This window comes from Ustilaginoidea virens, chromosome 2 (genome assembly GCF_000687475.1).
Source record: "Ustilaginoidea virens chromosome 2, complete sequence".
NCBI lineage: Eukaryota > Fungi > Ascomycota > Sordariomycetes > Hypocreales > Clavicipitaceae > Ustilaginoidea > Ustilaginoidea virens.
The window spans coordinates 5,858,205-5,876,741 of NC_057317.1; the positions used below are offsets into that span (position 1 = coordinate 5,858,205).

An 18,537-nucleotide genomic window follows, 5' to 3' on the forward strand; every position below is an offset into this window, starting at 1 on the left:
ATTCATAGCGCTTCGCGCGCCTGTGATGACGCACAACCTTTCAGCACCTCGAAGAGGGGAAACTTGAAAGCAGGGAAGAGCGTCCGATTGGCACATCGCAAATCGCGGAGAAAGCTCCGCTTCCCCCTGACCAATGCTAGTGGGTCCCGGCGCCAAAAAATAACCTTTTCAAAAAAAGCAAAAAACCTTGAAAAAGGACAGAAAGCAAAGCAAAAAACTTTATATTATCATGTATCCCTTTGGCTGTGTTAAGGTGCAGCTTTTGTAACGGACCAGGGTTTGAGCCAATAGAAAACCGTAAATTAAAGGGTACATTAGCAGACTAGGAAATAGTATCATGATGCAAGTACCAGCAATTTCCAGACTTACAAAGAGCTACGTCGCACTTATCGCAACTGTAGGGCCCGGCACATAGCGCTGTGAGGCTATTCCCACTATATTAAGCTGTCAATTTAGCAGTGGAAAAGGTAGATAGAAAAGGCGTTATCACTAACTCTTAAGATGTTACGTATTGGCTCTATTAGAAATGCCAGAATTCCTAGTATAAGGATTTTAGAGATAAAGGTTTGGTGACTAGGCCAGTTGCCAAGAGGGCACCTAGTAGGTATTTAGCAAAGAGTGGGTCCGATACGAAAGCTGCACCTTAACACAGCCAAAGGGATGCAAATGTTCGTCGCTGTCTAGCACTGGCCTTCCCCCCTCCTTTCCTCCCCTGCCTCCCCTCTATTCTCTCTCCCTCTCTCTCTTTCTCAGGACGGACGGGGATCCAGAATGTCCAAGTGGCTGTGGCGATGGCCTGCGAAAAGACCAGCTGGTCAGAATACCCGGGTTTCGAGATGTCAGGGGTCGAGACTCGATGCAGGATAGCGGAAACTATCAGACGCCGGTAGAGCGCTACATCGTATGTGATGGTGCTGCGCGATCATGACCACGAGCGTCCTTTACCTCCGGGCTACGTATCGAACGATGCGAATTCACGCCGTTGTCGAGCAAGGGCTCTCATCGATCAAAATTTACGTGGCACAGGGCAGTATATAACGCGACGGTATTCGCCGCTTTGCTATGCAGAGAATGAAAGGATGCTCAGCCCGATACCCAGCCCTTCAGACTCTTTTCTCCCCATACCCTCCGTTTAGTAAAAAACCCTGTTCGCGAAACCCACGGCAAGCCATGTACGCAGCAGCGCTGGCCGTCATCGCAGCCGCCTCCCTGTCCTCGGTAGCGGCGGCGCAAAAGTACGCCCCGGGGAAAAGAAACCTCTGCACCAAGTTCGACAGGTTCACAATAGATCCGCCAACAATACTATGGATGGGCAATCTGTGCAACAGGAATACTTGGCCCGACAAGATGACTGTCGGGAACGTGCAAGTCTCCCCGGCGATATGCTGCACCGACGTAGACGCATATGCCAACCACTTTTGGGTCATACAGGGCAGCACTGCTGTTTGTCGCTACAAAGACGAATGGGGCAGTAGCACCGGCATCGTGCATTACATTACGAAAATCCAAGGCACTACCAACCTGTACGACGTCACTGTCGGGCAGCAAGGGCTGCCTCTAGGGGTAGACCCATCAAAAACCCCTGGGCGGTACAAGTGCGAGGCAGTGTGAGACTGCGGCGCGAATAATGCCGTGCGCTGTGCGATGACAGCACGAGGGTTCTTGTTCTTGCCTTTCAGGCTACGCAGAGATGGTACAGATCGTCTCATCATTAAGCAAAGGCAACGGTTCACCGTTGCATTACGCGGAGTTTTTCCACATGGCCTCGTTTTGTTTTTGCTATTTGTCATGTAGTAGAAACAAGGACTAGCGGTTCTATTGTATGCACCACCCTTTGCTGGCTTACGCCTGTTGGACATTGGATCTTTGGTTATTCCGGCCATGTCGGGTTTATGTTGTTCGGACCCGCGACGGTCATGTCTCGGCCTTTGTTAGTTCTTCTTCAAGTCTAATCAATCATCAATCATCACCACCGATCCATTCTCGCCTCATGACAGCACCTTGGTGATATCGCGATGCCTAGCCTTTGGAAGTAATCTTGCTTGCGACACCCTAGCTGTGAAGCACCATGTGTAGCGCCAGCCGTCCCCTGAGCCGTCCCCTGGGCCGCCTCTCTGTCCCCGAAAACAGCGTCACGGGAGTATAGTCGTCGTGGTGGCGCTTACGCGACCATGAGCATGTGCCCGTCCCTTCCGGGGTATGTATAGATGATGCGAATCGTCCCATTTCTCCGCATGCCTCGTTTACAAAACCCAGCCAGCCATGTACGCAGCGCTGGCCGGCCGGGGACACGCAACCTCTCCACCAGCTTCAACAAGTCATTGGCAAATGCGCCAGTAACGAATGGCTATGCATGGGCCATGTCTGCCAGAGTCGCAAGCGGCCTCCTTCGACAGCTCTTTGGCAGCATCCAGGCCGGCTAAGGATCTGCCGCGCGAACCTGGTGGGATATGTATGCTAACCATTTTGGGGGATATACAAGATGGCTCTCTGCTCTTTGTGAACGTGGAGGCAAGTTCGGCACCACCTTGCTTTCAATCTCGGAACTACCGACCGGTCATGGTCCGTTCTTCGGCGTTACTGTAACGCAGGCTGCTTTTGGGACAGACACATCAGCAACCCCTGGAAAGTATTTGCCTCGGGCAATATGACTGCACGCACGCCATGCGCTGTCGAGGGGAAATCATAAGTCGATAGAAATGGAAGTAGGGCCGTGTTATCAAGCGTGATCCTTTGTGGCCGACCGCCGCCGGTACGGAGCGTCTGAAACGGAACATGTATTTCACGCCTTTTTTTTTTTTTTATTTGGGTATGTAAAGATGACTTGAACCTCGTGCTCTTGCTTGATTTTGTTACCTCCGCGGGATGCACCAGAACCGAGCAAGGATCCTCGGTTGGGGCATGTCGCACTGTCACGCCAGCCAGATAGATACACCAGAACTACTGAGTGCGGACAAGCCGTATTCGCCAAATAAGCCAACAGGGATTCACTTCCCCAACCCATCGGGGCTTGGAAGAGTCAGCCGGCCCATCGGCTCATCCTTGTCCCGCGGCGAAACGCGAATGCAGGGATGTAAACACTGCAATGCAAGCCGATTAGCGAAAACGCACGGTGACTCCTAGCTCCGCCATCTTTACCTTTTTCATGGCATCTCTGCTCCGTCCCCAGCGCAGGTGGTCAATAGCCGACAATAGCCGGCAGCAATAGCCCCTCGGCATCGGTTCTTGGCGGCGCTGACGGCGCGCTGCCTGCCGACTGAATGAATGAATGGATGAATGCCGCCCGCACTGCGTTCTGGGTATTTGTCCAGCACTTCCTGGGCCGGAATGGGCGGTTGCTTCCGGCTCCCGGCTGCGTGTCGTCGCTCGCATCTCCACCGGCCTGCAGCTTCGACTGGTATTCCATCTGCAAGGATGCGGGCAGCGGATGAAGAGGGGGGAGGGGGGGGGAGGGGGGGATTTGAACCTTGGGAGGATTAAACCTTCTCATCATTGAAATGCTGCAAATCGCGATCATAAAGGAGCACCCTGCCTCGCAAGCAGCCAAGACTAGGCCAAAGAATCTAGAGCTCATCATCTGAGCTCCACCATGGTATCGGGACATGGCAATGGACCTTTTATGGAAACAAACCAGTCGTGTTGAGGACGCCTCCCAGACCCGAGTGGACGAGAGCCTGCCTGCCTGCGTTGTATGCAGGCATGCCGAGGGCGATGCGCGTGGCGGGCGCGGATAGGCTGGGAGGATCCGCGACAGGACGAAAGGGCGGGGATTTTAATCCTTGGATCGCCCCCTGGTGCCTCTGTGGCATTATAGCCAGCCTCTCTCGTCGGGAACGTGTACTCGATCTATTTCACGCCAGTCAGATATGCATCGCCCCTCCACATCGTACTCCCCCCTTGGCAGGGCCAGAATACAGCCTCAGCAAGGCTGCTGGTCCAGTGTCGACCGCCATCTCCTGAAACTGCGCTATGGCGCTTGGGGAATCAGCATGGGGAATTCCTTGAACAAGCCAAGCATGCCGCCTTTGCCGATGTTGGCGCCGCGACGGTGACGGTGGATACCGAGGATGCCGCTCTGTGGGTAAGACAAATGCACGCTCCGAAGCACTCCGCAGAAACGCCTCCTCGAAATAGTCTAGTCTGCACAGCGAGGTCCAGGCCGTGCGTTGGATAAATTACCCGCGTCGTCCGGGCTCGATCGCTCAACCCCAGTTTCGAACTCTTCCTCTTCACCCACCCGCACCCGCACACAACTCGACACTACAACGCGCGCCATGGCCTTCACCTTGGAAGCACACAGGTTCGATCCCGCCGCCATATCGGCTGAAGCGCGCGCGTTCAACGCCGAGCTCTCGCGCCTCACCGCCTCCACGCCTAAATGGTACGAGATTGGCGCAGAAAACTACCGCCAGCTCCGAGCAAAAGGCCTCGCTTCCTTCCCCCCACCAACCCCCCTCCCGAGCGGCATAACGTTCGAGATGCCCTCTCGCGATGCAGGCCGCTCCATTCCCTGCCGCGTCCTCAAGCCCCAAGGGCAGGCGCGCGCCGTCCTGATGCACATCCACGGCGGAGGCTGGGTCCTGGGCAGCGAGTCCATGCAGGACCCCAAGCTGAAGCGCCTTGTGGACGAGCACGGCATTGTCTGCGTATCTGTGGGTTACCGACTTGCGCCAGAGCATCCTTTCCCCGCCGGTCCGCGGGATTGCTTCGACGCGGCAGAATGGCTGGTGCGGAATGCAGAGCACCAGTTCGGGTGCGCACTGGGCTTCATAGGCGGCGAGTCGGCGGGCGCTCATTTGACTGCCTTGACGGCGCTGCATCTCCTTCAGCATGCCGACGACGTGTATTCGTCGTTTAACCTCAAGGGGTTGCTGCTTCACTACGGATGCTATTCCATGCGGTGGCTGCCCAACGTCTACAGTTTCGCCAAGAGGGAGCCGCATCTGCTGCTGAGTCTCGACATCATGAGGGAGTTTCGGAGCGCATTTCTGGGCAAAGACGTCGGGGATGAGGCGTTGGACGACCCGAGCATCAGCCCGTTGTATGCGGATCTTCCGAGTTTGCGCGGCAGGTTGCCGGCTGCCCTGTTTACCTGCGGCTCCGAGGACTACTTGCTTGATGATACGCTCTTCATGAGCGCGCGGTGGCTGGCGGCCGGGGGGGAAACGTCTGTGACGATTGTGAATGGCGCGCCGCATGGCTACGACATGTTTGACAGACTGGAGAGTGGCGCTGCTGAGGGGAATGCAGCTGTCGATGGGTTTTTGGAGGACAAGCTGCGTGTATAACGTGCCACGTATCGCACGTCGGCCAGATTGCCCTGGCCACCGCAGGGCTCTCTTCCATAGTTTAGTGCGCCCATCGTCACCGTAGGCGCTATCAGCGTTAGACAGGCCGAAGATGATCAGGGTACATTGCCCAACGACGCCTGCGTCATCTCCCTGGTGGAATGGCGGAACACATCAGAAGCGTCCTCGCGCCCAATAGCTCCCCGGGGTGACCATCTGCCGAAGCTGCCGGCTCGTCATGAGCTGATTCTGGCCAGATGTCTGGGTAATTTTTGTGACGCCCTCCATCGACGGAAATTTGTCCTTGTGACGAGGGGCTGACATGTTGTGTCGGCGACAATCTGCCACTCAGGTCGCCAAACCTTGCAGTTTTCGTTTTCGCAATTGTAAATGCTGACGATCAGAACCACAAGCATAGCACGAGCATGCGTGCCGAGCTCATCATACATGCCATTGACTCGTTCATCCCGTGTGCTGGCATGGAGAATTCCTTCACGCAAACGATATCCATATCTCGTACTGCTGCATCACCCTCCGCAACGTCCACGGGCTCATATTCTCAGGTGGCTGCTCCCAAACATGCTCTAGCAGCGCCAGCGTCTGACGCATATTCCCCAGCCCAATTATATCAATCATGGCCTGTAGTCTCTGCCGCAGTACATGCTGGACGTGAGCATCTGTCGTGCAGCAGCCAATCACCGCCAGCGGCCAACAGAGACTGGTATTGACACGTTCCGAAGCCGGCAGCTGGCTGAGAAATGAAACCGCTTCCATGATAGCGCTGTTCATGAGATCCGAGTGCATCGTGTTTGGGGCGTTGTGCTGCGGCGTGCCGAATATGCTCCAGAGATAGAGGAGCGTGGCCTGTTTAAACACCAATCCGGCGAGTTGGCTGTTTGTGCTTGCCACGATGGGCGGCATGAATGCCAGGATCTGCGATTGCAAGAGGCCAAATGTGATGATGTCGTCGGGCGAAGTGGGTAGGCCGGGTTCATCCCCTGTTCGGAGCATGCTTTGGCCGAGCTGGAAGACTTGGGGGATTATAGTTAGAATCTCGAGCCAGCAGCCGCAGAGCTGGCCCATGTAGTTTTTGGACAGAAGCCGCTTGGCCGCGTTTTCGATGGCAGGGCTAAGTGCGGCTTGCGAGGTGCCGCGTGGGTCTTTGGATATCATGCTGGATGCCACCATGTGCATGTAGTACTCTACCAGGAATTCTTGCAGATCGTCTGAGAATGCTGGTTCGTGTCTGTTGAGCAGATTTGTGAGGAGCGACTCGGATGCCGCGAGGTGATCGAAAATTGTGCCGTTTGCGTCTCCCCTCGCTACCTGTTTCCTGTCAGCCGCGAAAAGAATGAAATGGACAAAGATACGAGATGGCAGAGTTGAAAACTCACCTCTGTTAGACACAGAATAAGACTGCCAACGGTAACAACTAGATTATCATCATTCCTCCCAGAAACGTACTCCCCCACAAGTCGTCGAAACATCCTCAACGAGTCGGTGTAGTATCTCGTGGCAACTTCACCTCCAGATGAACACTCGTCGGAAGCCTGGCGATGCACGGCACTTTGTGCAAGGATGAGATGCAGCACCAGGGGATCGGAAAAGGCCAGAGGAATGAGTTTGGCCACGAATGGATTACTGTCGGTGGACCCATTTCCCATACTGTTGGCTGTACGGGCAAGGTAGTAGCTCAACAACTCGAAAGAATCGTGGCCATGAGATGGTAGCAAGCTCATATTGATGGGGATATTGTCATGCATATAGATGTTGTCCCGGGTGAGATTTTCCCGCCCGAATACGAGAGCGAGAGCCGGATCGTTTGGCACATGATGGTGCACCAGGCTGTTGTCCGGGATCGGTGATGGCAGCGTTTCAAACGGCGTGATAGGGGATGCAGGTGTCATGGGCTTGTCTGATGCATCCTCGAATGCATCCGAGTTGACCACCTCCAGGGGCGACGTCACCGGCTGGGCTTGCTGCAGCTGCAGCTGGAGCTGCACAGTCAAGGTCGGGGTTGAGTGACGGGAATCGGAACTCCTCCATTCCGGCAACGGCGAGGTGGGCGACGAAGCTGAAGAAGCCGCCAGTTTTGACGTGGCGGACGCAGACACGGCGTTATTGTCTCGATTGCGGTGCGGCTGCTGTCCTTGCGTGGCCCTGTCGGCTGGCCATGTGCACTCCAACTTGTTGCGCTTGCACCCGATACACACGGGCTTTTCCTCATTGCACTTTTTTTTGCGACGACGACAGGTGAAGCAGCCTGTCCTGCTGCGGATGATGGGCACTGCCCTCATCGTGGAGAGGGAGGGGGCATTCGGCGTACGCGCGGCGTTGGTCTGATTTCATGGACGAGATACATGGATGAGATTTCGTGACGAGAGCTGGTCTGGGAAAGACGAGAGGATCGTTTCGACTTTCGAGGCAACATGAGCTTTTTTACCCACTTTTGGGCCTTGGCAGAGAGCAAGGCTTCGAGTCATGGCATTGGCTCTGGAACCATGAACCACCCGCCTGCCTTTTTCCGGGCCTACATAGTTGGGTCGGGTTTAATAAGAGTCAAGACCAGCGGAACGGGTGCGAAAAACTCACATACTCGAGGTCTGTATCCCGAAATGGGCCAGGGCGGGAGAGATTCACAGGCTGGTTCACAGGCTGGTTCTGACTAGCGACATTATGGGGGCAAATGATTGAGTCTCGAATGCATTCTGTGCTTAAATTGATTCATCCCCATCATGCCTGAGGGAGAAAGAAATTCTTACCCCAGATAACAACTGTTTCTGGTCCGAGTCTGAGGTGCGGTACGATGCAAGGCGAGGTCATTAGTCATTAGCACCGGCGAAGGCTTTTTTGCAGTGGGAGGAGACTTCGGCCCACGGATGAGCATCGTTGAGGTCAGGACTTGTCCCACCGGACTTACTAATCAGGGAAAGCCAAGTTTGGCCGGGAGATTTTACACAAAGCAAGCAGGAAGAGCGAAGCCCTTTCCGGCTTTCCCTGGTATTTACGGAATAGTCAATGCAGTCAGTATAGTCAATATTGCAATGTATTTCTTACCCTAATATTAGCATTAAAGAACCACAATCTATGAAAATTAGGCGGTGGGATTCTGCTACATATTTATCAGCCCTACTTTCCAAGCAGAGGCCCGCTATAGGTGAAGAAGCCCGCGCAAACGGTCCCGGACGGAGGGAAATAGTAACAAATGCATTATAGGAGCATGTTCAAATAAGTAAAATAAAGCGGTTAAATAAGATAGTAAAATAAAGCAGTAAAATACACCAGTAAAATAAGGCACTAAATAAGGCGGTAAAAAAGGCAGTAAAATAAGGCAGTAAACAAGGCAGCAGCTTAGTCGGACTAATATTTACCCGCCTAGCTACCTCCGCTTTCACTGTGTCTTAGTTACCAGACCCTTACTGAGCAGCGTGACTCTCTCTATTCAGTTGCACCACTCGAAAAACGCGCTCCACTTCCTGCGGTGCGCAATTGACGTTTCAATCGTGCTACCTGTCTCGGTTGTTCTGACTGATTCTGTCGGTCGCACTCATTACTGTCGGCCGCTTCGGGATGAGCTTATTGGCAGCCCTTGCACTTCATCCTGATACCGAACTTTGCTCTGCCAGAATTTGAAGCGTCCCCAGTTGCTACGTTAATATGCGCAGCCAAACGGTCAAATATATTAGATGATGCATTCAATACCAGACCGAACATCACGAGACTAAAGATAGGGATAGGGGCCCCGGGCCTACAATGCGTGGTCTCACGAAAATGCCTATCAACCGATCAGGATATCCTATATCCGCCGATACTACCACTCCCGACCTAACTGCTGTTTCTTTGCTTCTGAGACTCGGCGATTGAATTACTTGTCTGTGCCAATGGATCGACCATGGGCAGAGATAACCGAAGGAAACCCTATCGCGGCAGGTCTCGACAGCTTCCGAATATCGTTCAGGTCGAGATTCCAAACTACGGGCATCTCAAGCACTTCTGCCGCCTTGAGACAACTCAACCATCAGGGTAAGTAGAACCACCCGGAATGCTTTAAATCAATTTACTAACTCAACTGTAGAGCTACAGAATCTTGCCATCACCCTCTTGTCGATGCTGTGTGTTCTTCCCGCGGCCCGCATTTTTTAGACGAGCCGCGGGAAAATTTTGTTCGAAGAAAATACTAAGGCTGCTGGCAGCTGTCATTCATCCCGACTTTGATCTCGATAGCGTTGAGCCTTTTTTTATAATGGTCATCGATGAAGCCGATGATTCTGCTATATGGGCTGAAGTTCAGAGCGCCGTCGCTGAGAAAACCCCGCCTCCACGCCGCATCCCATCCTCTACCCAACAAACCCCGTGCCTGCGCAACACCGGTAGCTTTGTGAATACAACCGAGCACCGCAAATATGTCGATGACATCTTGAAGCAGGAGCTCCGTATTATGTATATCGACATCCCCAACACTATAAATGCATATTCCGGCGATATTGACGACCTCAACACCGCATCTGACGTCTTCTTCAGGCAATGCTGTAGCGGTCCGAGGCCGATGTTTGAAGAGGGGTGGACAAGCTAGCCATCAGTGGCACAGGAAGACAGTGTACTCGAATGGTTCGAAATCTTTTACGAAAAGCTGGCGACCTTTGCAGCAGATTATCGGCCAAGCCTATCGCGTCAACGAAGACCATTGGCGCAACCAAAAAAGCCAATCCTTGGCTCCGTGGCGGTACGGAAGCTGGACATAGGTTTTGTCAATGACACTGAAGCTCGGAAGGACACGAAATGTCACTGGTCTCGGATACTGATTCCTGGAGAGCTGAAAAGTAACCCTTCTGCCGATAACGCCCTGAGTACGTGGTTCGACCTAGGGAAAATTTTTCGGAACAAACGCGATCATGCCCCGATCCCCCGATCATCACTAGAGTATGATTCGGAGGGCTCTGCAGGTGTTGACTCCTCTAACGATGGGGAGTCATGGAACGGGTTCGGCAGCCCGTCACCCCCAGCTATCGAGGGTAGCGGAAACGCGCCCGAACCAGAGTCGATGCGCGACACAGTCGCGCCGTTGGAGGGGGCTGATCATGCCCTCATCGCGCAAAAGATTCTGCTCCTGCGGCAGATATATATAACGTATTTTCGCAGAACCGTAAAGGAGTTCACAGAGAACCCGCCTATCGGCATTAAACTGCCGATATTTCGATATGAGTTCGCCGAGAGCTCACTCGGGATAGATGATGTAATAGGGATGATCGTTTAAAGAAGAAGAACGATGCGGAATCAATAACTGCGCGCTGTGCATATTGCGTCGCCAATAATGGGACGTGTTTTCCTGTGGGTAGTTCGATCCTTTTTTGCATAGGTTTCGCTAACAGGTCGGTTGCGTAGTATTGGCCCCTCCTTGCGGGGAACTTCGAGGATGTCGTTGCCATCCTGACATGGCTCCAGTCTTTACTGGATGCTCGTGATCCGGATGGTACATAACGATAGCGACGACTGCATGGGTAACGAAGTGGCCCAATTGGGCCCTAAGCTGGTGTCTGCGCACTTCGCCAGGTAAAAACCTACCCTCTTGACCAATAGGCCAAAAGAGTACGTATTGTACCAAGTTATCCTTACTTGGTACAATTGACACCTATATCCTCTTGGCACTATACTGCGCATATATGCGCACTTGAGCTTGCCCTTAGTATGATACGGGCATAGCCCGAATCCTTGACATAGCTTCCCTCTCCGCAGCCGGCCTATACCACACACCCCCAGAGGCCAGAGATACGCGAGGGAACTGCTAGCTGCGCAGGACAACCGCCGTTTTGTTCTGAGATTTACCCTTTGTGGATCTCTCATAAGGCAGTGGATATGCGACCGACTTGGAGGTATTGCAGCAGGCAGTTTGACATTAACAAGAACGGCTGACCGTCGTGTTTATCGTTCTCGGCTTCTTGTGGATGAGCGAAGAGGACCTAGGCTATGACCCAACAATACAAACGGCGGCAAATGGCGAAAGATTTATCCAGATGGACCAAAGTGGATCGAAACAGCGAGTCATTATTGATAGAGTAATGTTGCGAACACATTTTCCATGACAACACTGAATAGTCATTATCCAAAGGGACTCGCGTGTAATCTTCTGCGAGTGCCATAAGCCAGGATATCTTGTACGATGCATTTACGCAATAGAAGGCTGCATAGTGCAGACCAGAGAAAGCTATTCCTACGTGCCTTGGTAAGATAGGGGGTACTCCTCCGTACATTGCTCCGGGCGCCCAGACCCAATAAGTCGATGCGAGCAACGACCAATCAAGCAGAGTATATCCGCCACTCGCAGCCGTTTTGTTTTGCTGGCTAGATGACCTATTAGAAAAGAGAATAAAATCCAATAAAATCCAATAAACTAAAACCTCAGAGCGTCTCAGTCTTTGTGTAGATACTGTGTAGATACGCGTAGAAAAACCCGTTCATAGAGTTCTCGCTCGTGTCGAGGGCGACGAGGCCGGCTCGGAAAATTGTGTCCCCACAAGCGGATGGATCAACCCAAACACGAGCCAATGAAAAGCCGGATGCCGACCCACACCCCCATTTTCCATTCTGCATCAAGGGGGGTTTAAATTGTTGCCGGCTTTTTTCTCTCCAGTTGGAAGAAGAAGCTCTTTGTCCCCGGCGAGCCAGGACGGATCGATTGTTACTTTGCCCCCGATCTGCCGACTACTGCTTGCACTCACTGCGGGAGCGCAATCGCTTTGCTTTGGCACTCGGTGGAAGCCGGGTGGAAGTGGTTCGTTCGTTGGCGAAATCCTGCCGGTGTTGATTGCGTGTGGCATCACGGCTTCCTCTTGACTTTTTCTACCTGCCTGCTTTTTGAAATCTTTCATTCTTTTTCATTTATTCTTTTCATTCTTTTTTTTTTTTTTTCCCTGCATCCACTACTGTCCGCAGCCGTCCTCGTGCGTCTTCGACCCTGCCCTGCCTGCATGCTGAATCTCCTTCTCGCCGTTCCATCGCCCGTTCCCATGCAGCCATGGCTTCAGCCAGAACCACCTTGGCACGATTCGCAAACGCAGCCTCTGCCGCGCCATCAAGGCTGCCGCTTGTGCCGCGGGACACACTGTTCCTCGGCATACGCAGCCCAGGCAGCTTGTAAGTTCCCCAGCCGGATCGTGGCATTTCCATTTGGCCATGGCCTTGTCCTTTTTCTTGTCCTTTTTTGTGTCCTTGGTCTTGTCCTTGGTCTTGTCGGCCGTAGCGTCGACGTCGAGTTCTTGACAATGCAGCGCCACCAAACGGCCCATGCCCCTTCTCGAGTTCCCCGAGGCGTTTGTAGCGCAAACTCTTCCTTCTCGCGTTGCTTTTGCTGTGCACGCTGCAGACAACAACAATACGGAGCTTTCGGCACGGCGTGCACCCGCTCAAGGTGGAGCCAATGGCAAGCCAAGCCAAGCCACATGCAGCAATTTCTGGGTCCTTGGACCAGAACGACTTGACGACTCCGCATGGAGCGAACAAAGGCCACGACGGGGGACAGCCGCCTTGCATCGATGGGTTTCTTTCTGGTCATTGAACTCGGTGCAGTGGCCAGTCCGGGGCTCAGGACATGGCCGGGCTGGAAGAACAGAAGAACAGCGAGCCGTCGTCTCCTTGCCACGGCCGAGTGCCACAGAGCCGCACAGTGTGCCACAGTGTGACGAGTCATCCCGCTGGCTATGTGTGCCCCCTCATCTGCCCCTCCCTCTCTCTCACCTGTTTGGCCCCCCCCTCAACTTCCCCACCTCGGGCATTGAGTCCTGGACTGCGTCAAGGTTGATAGCTTCCACCTTCTCAATAGAGAATAGAGCTACCAGACACGTCCTACGCAAGACCCCGCTAACATTTCTTCTGCATCCCCAGGGTCTGCCTTGAGAGATTTGCAACCTCTGCCCGCTCTCCCTCCCCTCGACTTGCCCCTGCTTCACCTGTCCCTCGCCGAATCCGACAAGATCTCGGGCCCAATTCCTGGAGCATCCTTCAAGCCCGCCACTGTTCTTACAGAAGACACCTAGATACCATGTGCAGAGCTCAAGCTGGTATCGAGCAGACGGGCGGCGGCGCTGCTCCCGGCACCCAGGGCCGCGAGCTCCTCCCTGCAAATGTCGTTCCCCGGCACTATCACCTTACGCTCGAGCCCGACTTCAAAAAGTTTACCTTTGATGGCACCGTCGTGATTGATCTCGACGTCGAGGAGGACTCCAGCTCCGTCTCTCTGCATACTCTCCAGCTCGACATCCACAGCGCCAAGGTTTCTAGCAATGGCCAGGCCATCAGGTGAGCTTGGCTTGGCATCCAGCATCCAACTGCCCAAAGCCCAGACAAAATGCCTTCCTTCCCTGTTTCCGACATGCTACAGCCACAGAAGCCAGGACTGACCGTGACGGCGGGTCGCTTGCTTTCTTCTAGCTCCTCCCCCAACATCTCCTACGATGAGCCCAAGCAAGTTAGCAAGTTTGAGTTCGAGGGCACCCTGCCCAAGGGCTCCAAGGCTCAACTCGAGATCAACTTCACTGGTCAGCTCAACGACAAGATGGCTGGTTTCTACCGATCCACCTACAAGCGCGACGACGGCTCCGAGGGCATCCTTGCCACCACTCAGATGGAAGCTACCGACTGCCGCAGAGCCTTCCCCTGCTTCGATGAGCCCGCCCTCAAGGCCAAGTTCACCGTAACGCTCGTTGCCGACAAAAACCTGACCTGCTTGAGCAACATGGATGTCGCCAACGAGACCGAGGTTCAGTCTACCATCAGCGGTACTGCCAGAAAGGCTGTGCACTTCAACACCTCTCCCCTCATGTCCACCTACCTCGTCGCCTTTATCATTGGCGAGCTCAACTACGTCGAGTCCAAGGACTTTCGCGTTCCCGTCCGCGTCTACGCCCCCCCTGGCCAGGACATCGAGCACGGTCGGTTCTCGCTCAACCTTGCCGTCAAGACTCTCGAGTTTTACGAAAAGGTTTTTGGCATCGAGTTTCCCCTGCCCAAAATGGACCAGGTAGCCATTCCCGACTTTGCCCAAGGTGCCATGGAGAACTGGGGTCTCGTCACTTATCGAGTTGTCGATCTCTTGCTTGACGAGAAGACTAGCGGCGCGGCGACCAAGGAGCGAGTCGCCGAGGTTGTCCAGCACGAGCTGGCGCATCAGTGGTTCGGCAACCTCGTCACCATGGATTGGTGGGAAGGTCTTTGGCTGAATGAAGGCTTCGCCACCTGGACCTCCTGGGTATGTGGACTTGAGCGACCCGCACGCGATCCGACCGAGTGTCCGAGTGTGCTGCGAAACAAAAAGCCAAAGCTGACGCGATACAGTACTCGGCCAATGTCTTTTACCCCGAGTGGAAGGTCTGGGAAAACTATGTCACGGATAACCTGCAGTCGGCTCTGTCGCTGGACTCGCTCCGCAGCTCTCACCCCATCGAGGTCCCCGTCAAGCGAGCCGACGAGATTAACCAAATCTTTGATGCCATCTCGTACTCGAAGGGATCCTGCGTTTTACGCATGGTCTCGACGTATCTGGGGGAGGACGTCTTTCTCGAGGGTGTTCGTCAGTACCTGAAGAAGCACGCGTACGGGAACACGCAGACGGGCGACCTTTGGGCTTCTCTCAGCGCCGTCAGCGGCAAGCCCGTCGAGGACGTCATGAGGGCGTGGACCAAGGAGGTTGGCTACCCAGTCTTGACCGTGACCGAGAACGACGCCGACAGCACCATCCACGTCAAGCAGAACCGCTTCCTGCGGACGGGCGACGCCACGCCAGAAGACGACAAGGTGCTCTACCCCGTCTTCCTCGGCCTCCGCACCAAGGACGGGGTCGACGGACAGATTGCCTTGACCGAGCGCGAGAAGAGCTTCAAGGTGCCCAGCACCGGCTTTTTCAAGCTCAACGCCAACCACACCGGCATCTTCCGAACGTCATACACGCCCTCGCGCCTCGAGAAGCTCGGCCAGGCTGCCAAGGATGGCCTGCTTTCGGTCGAGGACCGCGCCGGTATGATTGCCGACGCAGGCGCCCTGGCCACCTCTGGCTACCAGAGGACCTCGGGAGTGCTCAACCTGCTCAAGGGACTCGACTCGGAGAAGGAGTTTGTCGTCTGGAACGAGATCACTTCTCGTCTCGGGGCCATTCAGAGCGCTTGGGTCTTTGAGGACAAGGCGGTCACGGAAGGCTTGAAGGCCTTCCAACGCGACCTGCTCGGCCCCAAGGCGCACAAGATGGGCTGGCAGTTCTCCGAAAACGACGGCCACATTGAGCAGCAGTTCAAGGCCATGCTGTTTGAGGGCGCGGGCCTCTCCGGCGACGAGCAAATCATTGACGCGTCCAAGGCCATGTTTAACAAGTTTATGGCTGGAGACAAGGCTGCCATCCACCCCAACATTCGAAAGAGCGTGTTTGCCATTGCGCTAAAGTACGGCGGAGTGGAAGAGGTGAGTGTTTTCTTTTTTTTTTACTCCCTGCCTACCTGAATTTTTTTTTTTTTTTCATTCATGTCCATGTCCATGTCCGTTTCCATTTCCATTGCCATTTCCCGTTTCCGTCTTTATTTTCACGTCCTTGTTTTATTTTGGCCTGCTTTTGTCCTGCCCTCTAACGTCAAAGCAGTACGACAAAATCCTCGACTACTACCGAGCATCCAGCAGCAGCGACGAGCGCAACACCTGCCTGCGTAGTCTCGGCCGGGCCAACCAGCCGGAGCTGATCAAGCGAACCCTCGGCCTCCTGTTCGGGCCCGACGTCAAGGACCAGGACGTGTACATGCCGGTGATTGGGCTGCGCACGCACGCCGAGGGCATCGAGTCCCTGTTCGAGTGGATGGAGGCCCGGTGGGACCTGGTCTACGAGAAGCTGCCGCCCGGCCTGTCCATGCTGGGCAGCATGGTCAACATCATGACGTCGGGCTTCACGTCCAGGGAGCAGCTGGCGAGGGTGGACAAGTTCTTCGAGGGCAAGAACGTCAGCGGGTACGACCAGTCGCTCGCGCAGAGCCGCGACGCCATCCAATCCAAGATTTCGTGGCTGGAGCGCGATCGCGACGACGTGGCTGCGTGGGTCAAGGCGAACGGGTACTAGGGCCCGTCCTGTGTGCGTGTAGTATCCTCTGCCCCGGTTGAAGGTCAGCCGTTGGAAGGTCAGCCGTTGACCGTGGAACAAGCGCCTGCATCGGATCGTTATTTGCCATGTGTTGCAGAGCTTGGAAGCTCGGCTGTGTCGCGTTGGCCCTGAATTGATGATGATGATGACTGCATCCATCGGCTTGAACGTGCTGTACGACTCGAAACACGACGACTGCTGCCACCATCAAACTTGAATTCCCTGTACACCTCAGCTCGACGTGCTGTCTTGCGGCTGCCCCCAATCATCAACTTGATCAGCTGCAGCCACCTTCACCACCCATACCCAAACCCAAACCCGGAAATCAACCGCCTTTGGCCCTCCGCACAATCCTGATTCTCCTGCCGCTGCGTCCCCCCCACCCACCACCTCAAACCCACCTGTCCCTGTTCCGCTCCACAAACTCCCTCCAGCTCGTCGGCTTCTCCCCCCCCAGCAGCGCCAGGCTCGGCGCCAGGTCCGCCCCGGCGTAGTACCCCGGCTCCTGCAGAAGCAGCATGTTCTCCAGCAGCTCCTGGGCCGCGGGCGCCGGCAGCGACGAGCGGTACTCGTCGTGCGGCACCTCGACGTAGTGCATCTTGCGGCCGGTGACGAGCTCAAACTCGGCCGCGATCCGCGCCGGGGTGTAGTAGTCGGTCGCGGCCAGGATGCGCTCTCCCGTGCCGCCGCCGCCGCCCCGCACGGCGGCCTTGACAAAGAGGCCCGTGTCGGACGCGGCGTCAAACAGCGGCAGCTGGGCCTCGTGCGCCCGCACGCCCTGGGGCGCGGCCCAGCGGAACGACCCGTCGTCCTGGCGGCGGAGGAAGGAGAAGAAGCCGCTCATGAAGAGGCCCGGCTGGACAAAGGTGCAGGGCACGCCGGACCCGCGGATGTACTCCTCGACGCGGGCCTTGCCGTCAAAGTGCGTGACGTGGCGGAGGCGGCCGCCCGTGGCGCGCGAGACGTCCATCAGCGACGAGAAGATGAGGTGCTTGACGCCGGCGGCGCGCGCGGCGTCGGCCACGGCCTTGCCCTGGGCCATCTCCACCTCGGCCGACATGGTTTCCCAGAAGTTGGTGACGAGGAAGACGGTGTGGGCGCCCTGGACGGCGGGGGCGGCGGCCTCGGCCGAGGACATGTCGGCCTGGAGCACGACGGGGCGGTTAGCGTGGGCTTGTTTGTGTGGCGGGAGATCTGGAAGGACCGAACCGGACCGGACCCCGGGGGGAAGCCCCGGAGGGGAGGCGACGAACCTGCACCATTTCGACGCCCTTGGCAGTCAGGGCCTGGGCGGCCGGCTTGCCGACGTCGCGGGTGACGCCGCGCAGCTTGTACTCGCTGGAGAGGGCGGGGTCCGTCAGGATGGCCTGGATGACGGATCCGCCCTGGTTGCCGGTGGCTCCGAACACGGTGAGAATCTTGGACATGATGGTTTGGTGGTCTGGACTTCTGGACTTGTTATTTGGGGGGGGGGGCTTGCGTTGTGCTGATTGATGTGCAGGTCACACTGGCTGCATCGAGTGCGACGAAGTTGGTTGAGCGAGGACGAGGCGAGGGGGGCGCGGCGGAGCTGTCCCGGCCGTTGCTATATACCTCGTCTGTACCTCGTCCTGCGGCGGCATCCAGATGAATGACAAAGACAGACAACGCACCGCATTTGCGTCGCTGCAAGACGCCACGGGCATTCTTTGCCGGTCCGCGAGATTCCACGCGAATCATCGATGGATGGCGCCGGATGATGATGGATGGACGGATGGCACCACGAGCTGGGTGGGGCTTGGGCCGTGCTGACCAAGCCACATATGTACCATACCCTTCATTATTCAGCAGCAAGCAGCTTCAGTCGTGCGTCTTGTGTGTGCAAAGCACGCACTTGGCGCATCTGGCAGGCGCAAAGCTAGTGTGGATCTTGGCGATTCGGCCCCTTGGTGTCCGCGAATCAACAAGCGAGGGCGGCAGCCACTCGCGCCTTTCCTCCTCGGTGGAATGCGGGTCCGTAGTCGGTTTTGGTACCGAGCTTTTCAGAATCAAACAAACGGGCACGCGTTCCCAAGGTTCGAGGCAACAATTCTTCTCAGGCCATGTTCATCATGCTCATTACAAAAGGTCAACAAGCTGTAGCTGTAGCTGTGGCTGTGGCTG

At 55.5% G+C, this 18,537-nt stretch overlaps 7 protein-coding genes across 7 annotated transcripts; 5 read left to right on the plus strand and 2 right to left on the minus strand.

Annotated features, from left to right (window-relative positions):
- Positions 1-1,170: 1,170 nt before the first annotated feature.
- On the plus strand, positions 1,171-1,611 carry UV8b_03282 (uncharacterized protein; the record flags this gene model as incomplete). Its single annotated transcript, XM_043140780.1, has 1 exon — positions 1,171-1,611. The coding sequence occupies one exon, from the start codon at positions 1,171-1,173 to the stop codon at positions 1,609-1,611; it is 441 nt and encodes a 146-aa protein (XP_042996714.1).
- Positions 1,612-4,274: 2,663 nt separating this feature from the next.
- UV8b_03283 (uncharacterized protein) lies at positions 4,275-5,609 on the plus strand (the record flags this gene model as incomplete). The annotated part of the gene is made up of 2 exons (XM_043140781.1): positions 4,275-5,282; positions 5,349-5,609. 2 exons carry the CDS (start codon positions 4,275-4,277, stop codon positions 5,607-5,609), a joined length of 1,269 nt encoding a protein of 422 aa, XP_042996715.1.
- A 171-nt stretch (positions 5,610-5,780) lies between these two features.
- Positions 5,781-7,585, minus strand: UV8b_03284 (uncharacterized protein; the record flags this gene model as incomplete). The annotated part of the gene is made up of 2 exons (XM_043140782.1): positions 5,781-6,614; positions 6,683-7,585. 2 exons carry the CDS (start codon positions 7,583-7,585, stop codon positions 5,781-5,783), a joined length of 1,737 nt encoding a protein of 578 aa, XP_042996716.1.
- A 1,584-nt stretch (positions 7,586-9,169) lies between these two features.
- On the plus strand, positions 9,170-9,431 carry UV8b_03285 (uncharacterized protein; the record flags this gene model as incomplete). Its single annotated transcript, XM_043140783.1, has 2 exons — positions 9,170-9,311; positions 9,364-9,431. The coding sequence occupies 2 exons, from the start codon at positions 9,170-9,172 to the stop codon at positions 9,429-9,431; spliced, it is 210 nt and encodes a 69-aa protein (XP_042996717.1).
- A 100-nt stretch (positions 9,432-9,531) lies between these two features.
- On the plus strand, positions 9,532-10,542 carry UV8b_03286 (uncharacterized protein; the record flags this gene model as incomplete). Its single annotated transcript, XM_043140784.1, has 2 exons — positions 9,532-9,817; positions 10,031-10,542. 2 exons carry the CDS (start codon positions 9,532-9,534, stop codon positions 10,540-10,542), a joined length of 798 nt encoding a protein of 265 aa, XP_042996718.1.
- Positions 10,543-12,300: 1,758 nt separating this feature from the next.
- On the plus strand, positions 12,301-16,374 carry UV8b_03287 (uncharacterized protein; the record flags this gene model as incomplete). The annotated part of the gene is made up of 5 exons (XM_043140785.1): positions 12,301-12,419; positions 13,167-13,580; positions 13,713-14,529; positions 14,616-15,731; positions 15,907-16,374. 5 exons carry the CDS (start codon positions 12,301-12,303, stop codon positions 16,372-16,374), a joined length of 2,934 nt encoding a protein of 977 aa, XP_042996719.1.
- Positions 16,375-16,786: 412 nt separating this feature from the next.
- Positions 16,787-17,822, minus strand: UV8b_03288 (uncharacterized protein; the record flags this gene model as incomplete). The annotated part of the gene is made up of 2 exons (XM_043140786.1): positions 16,787-17,539; positions 17,649-17,822. 2 exons carry the CDS (start codon positions 17,820-17,822, stop codon positions 16,787-16,789), a joined length of 927 nt encoding a protein of 308 aa, XP_042996720.1.
- Positions 17,823-18,537: the final 715 nt, after the last annotated feature.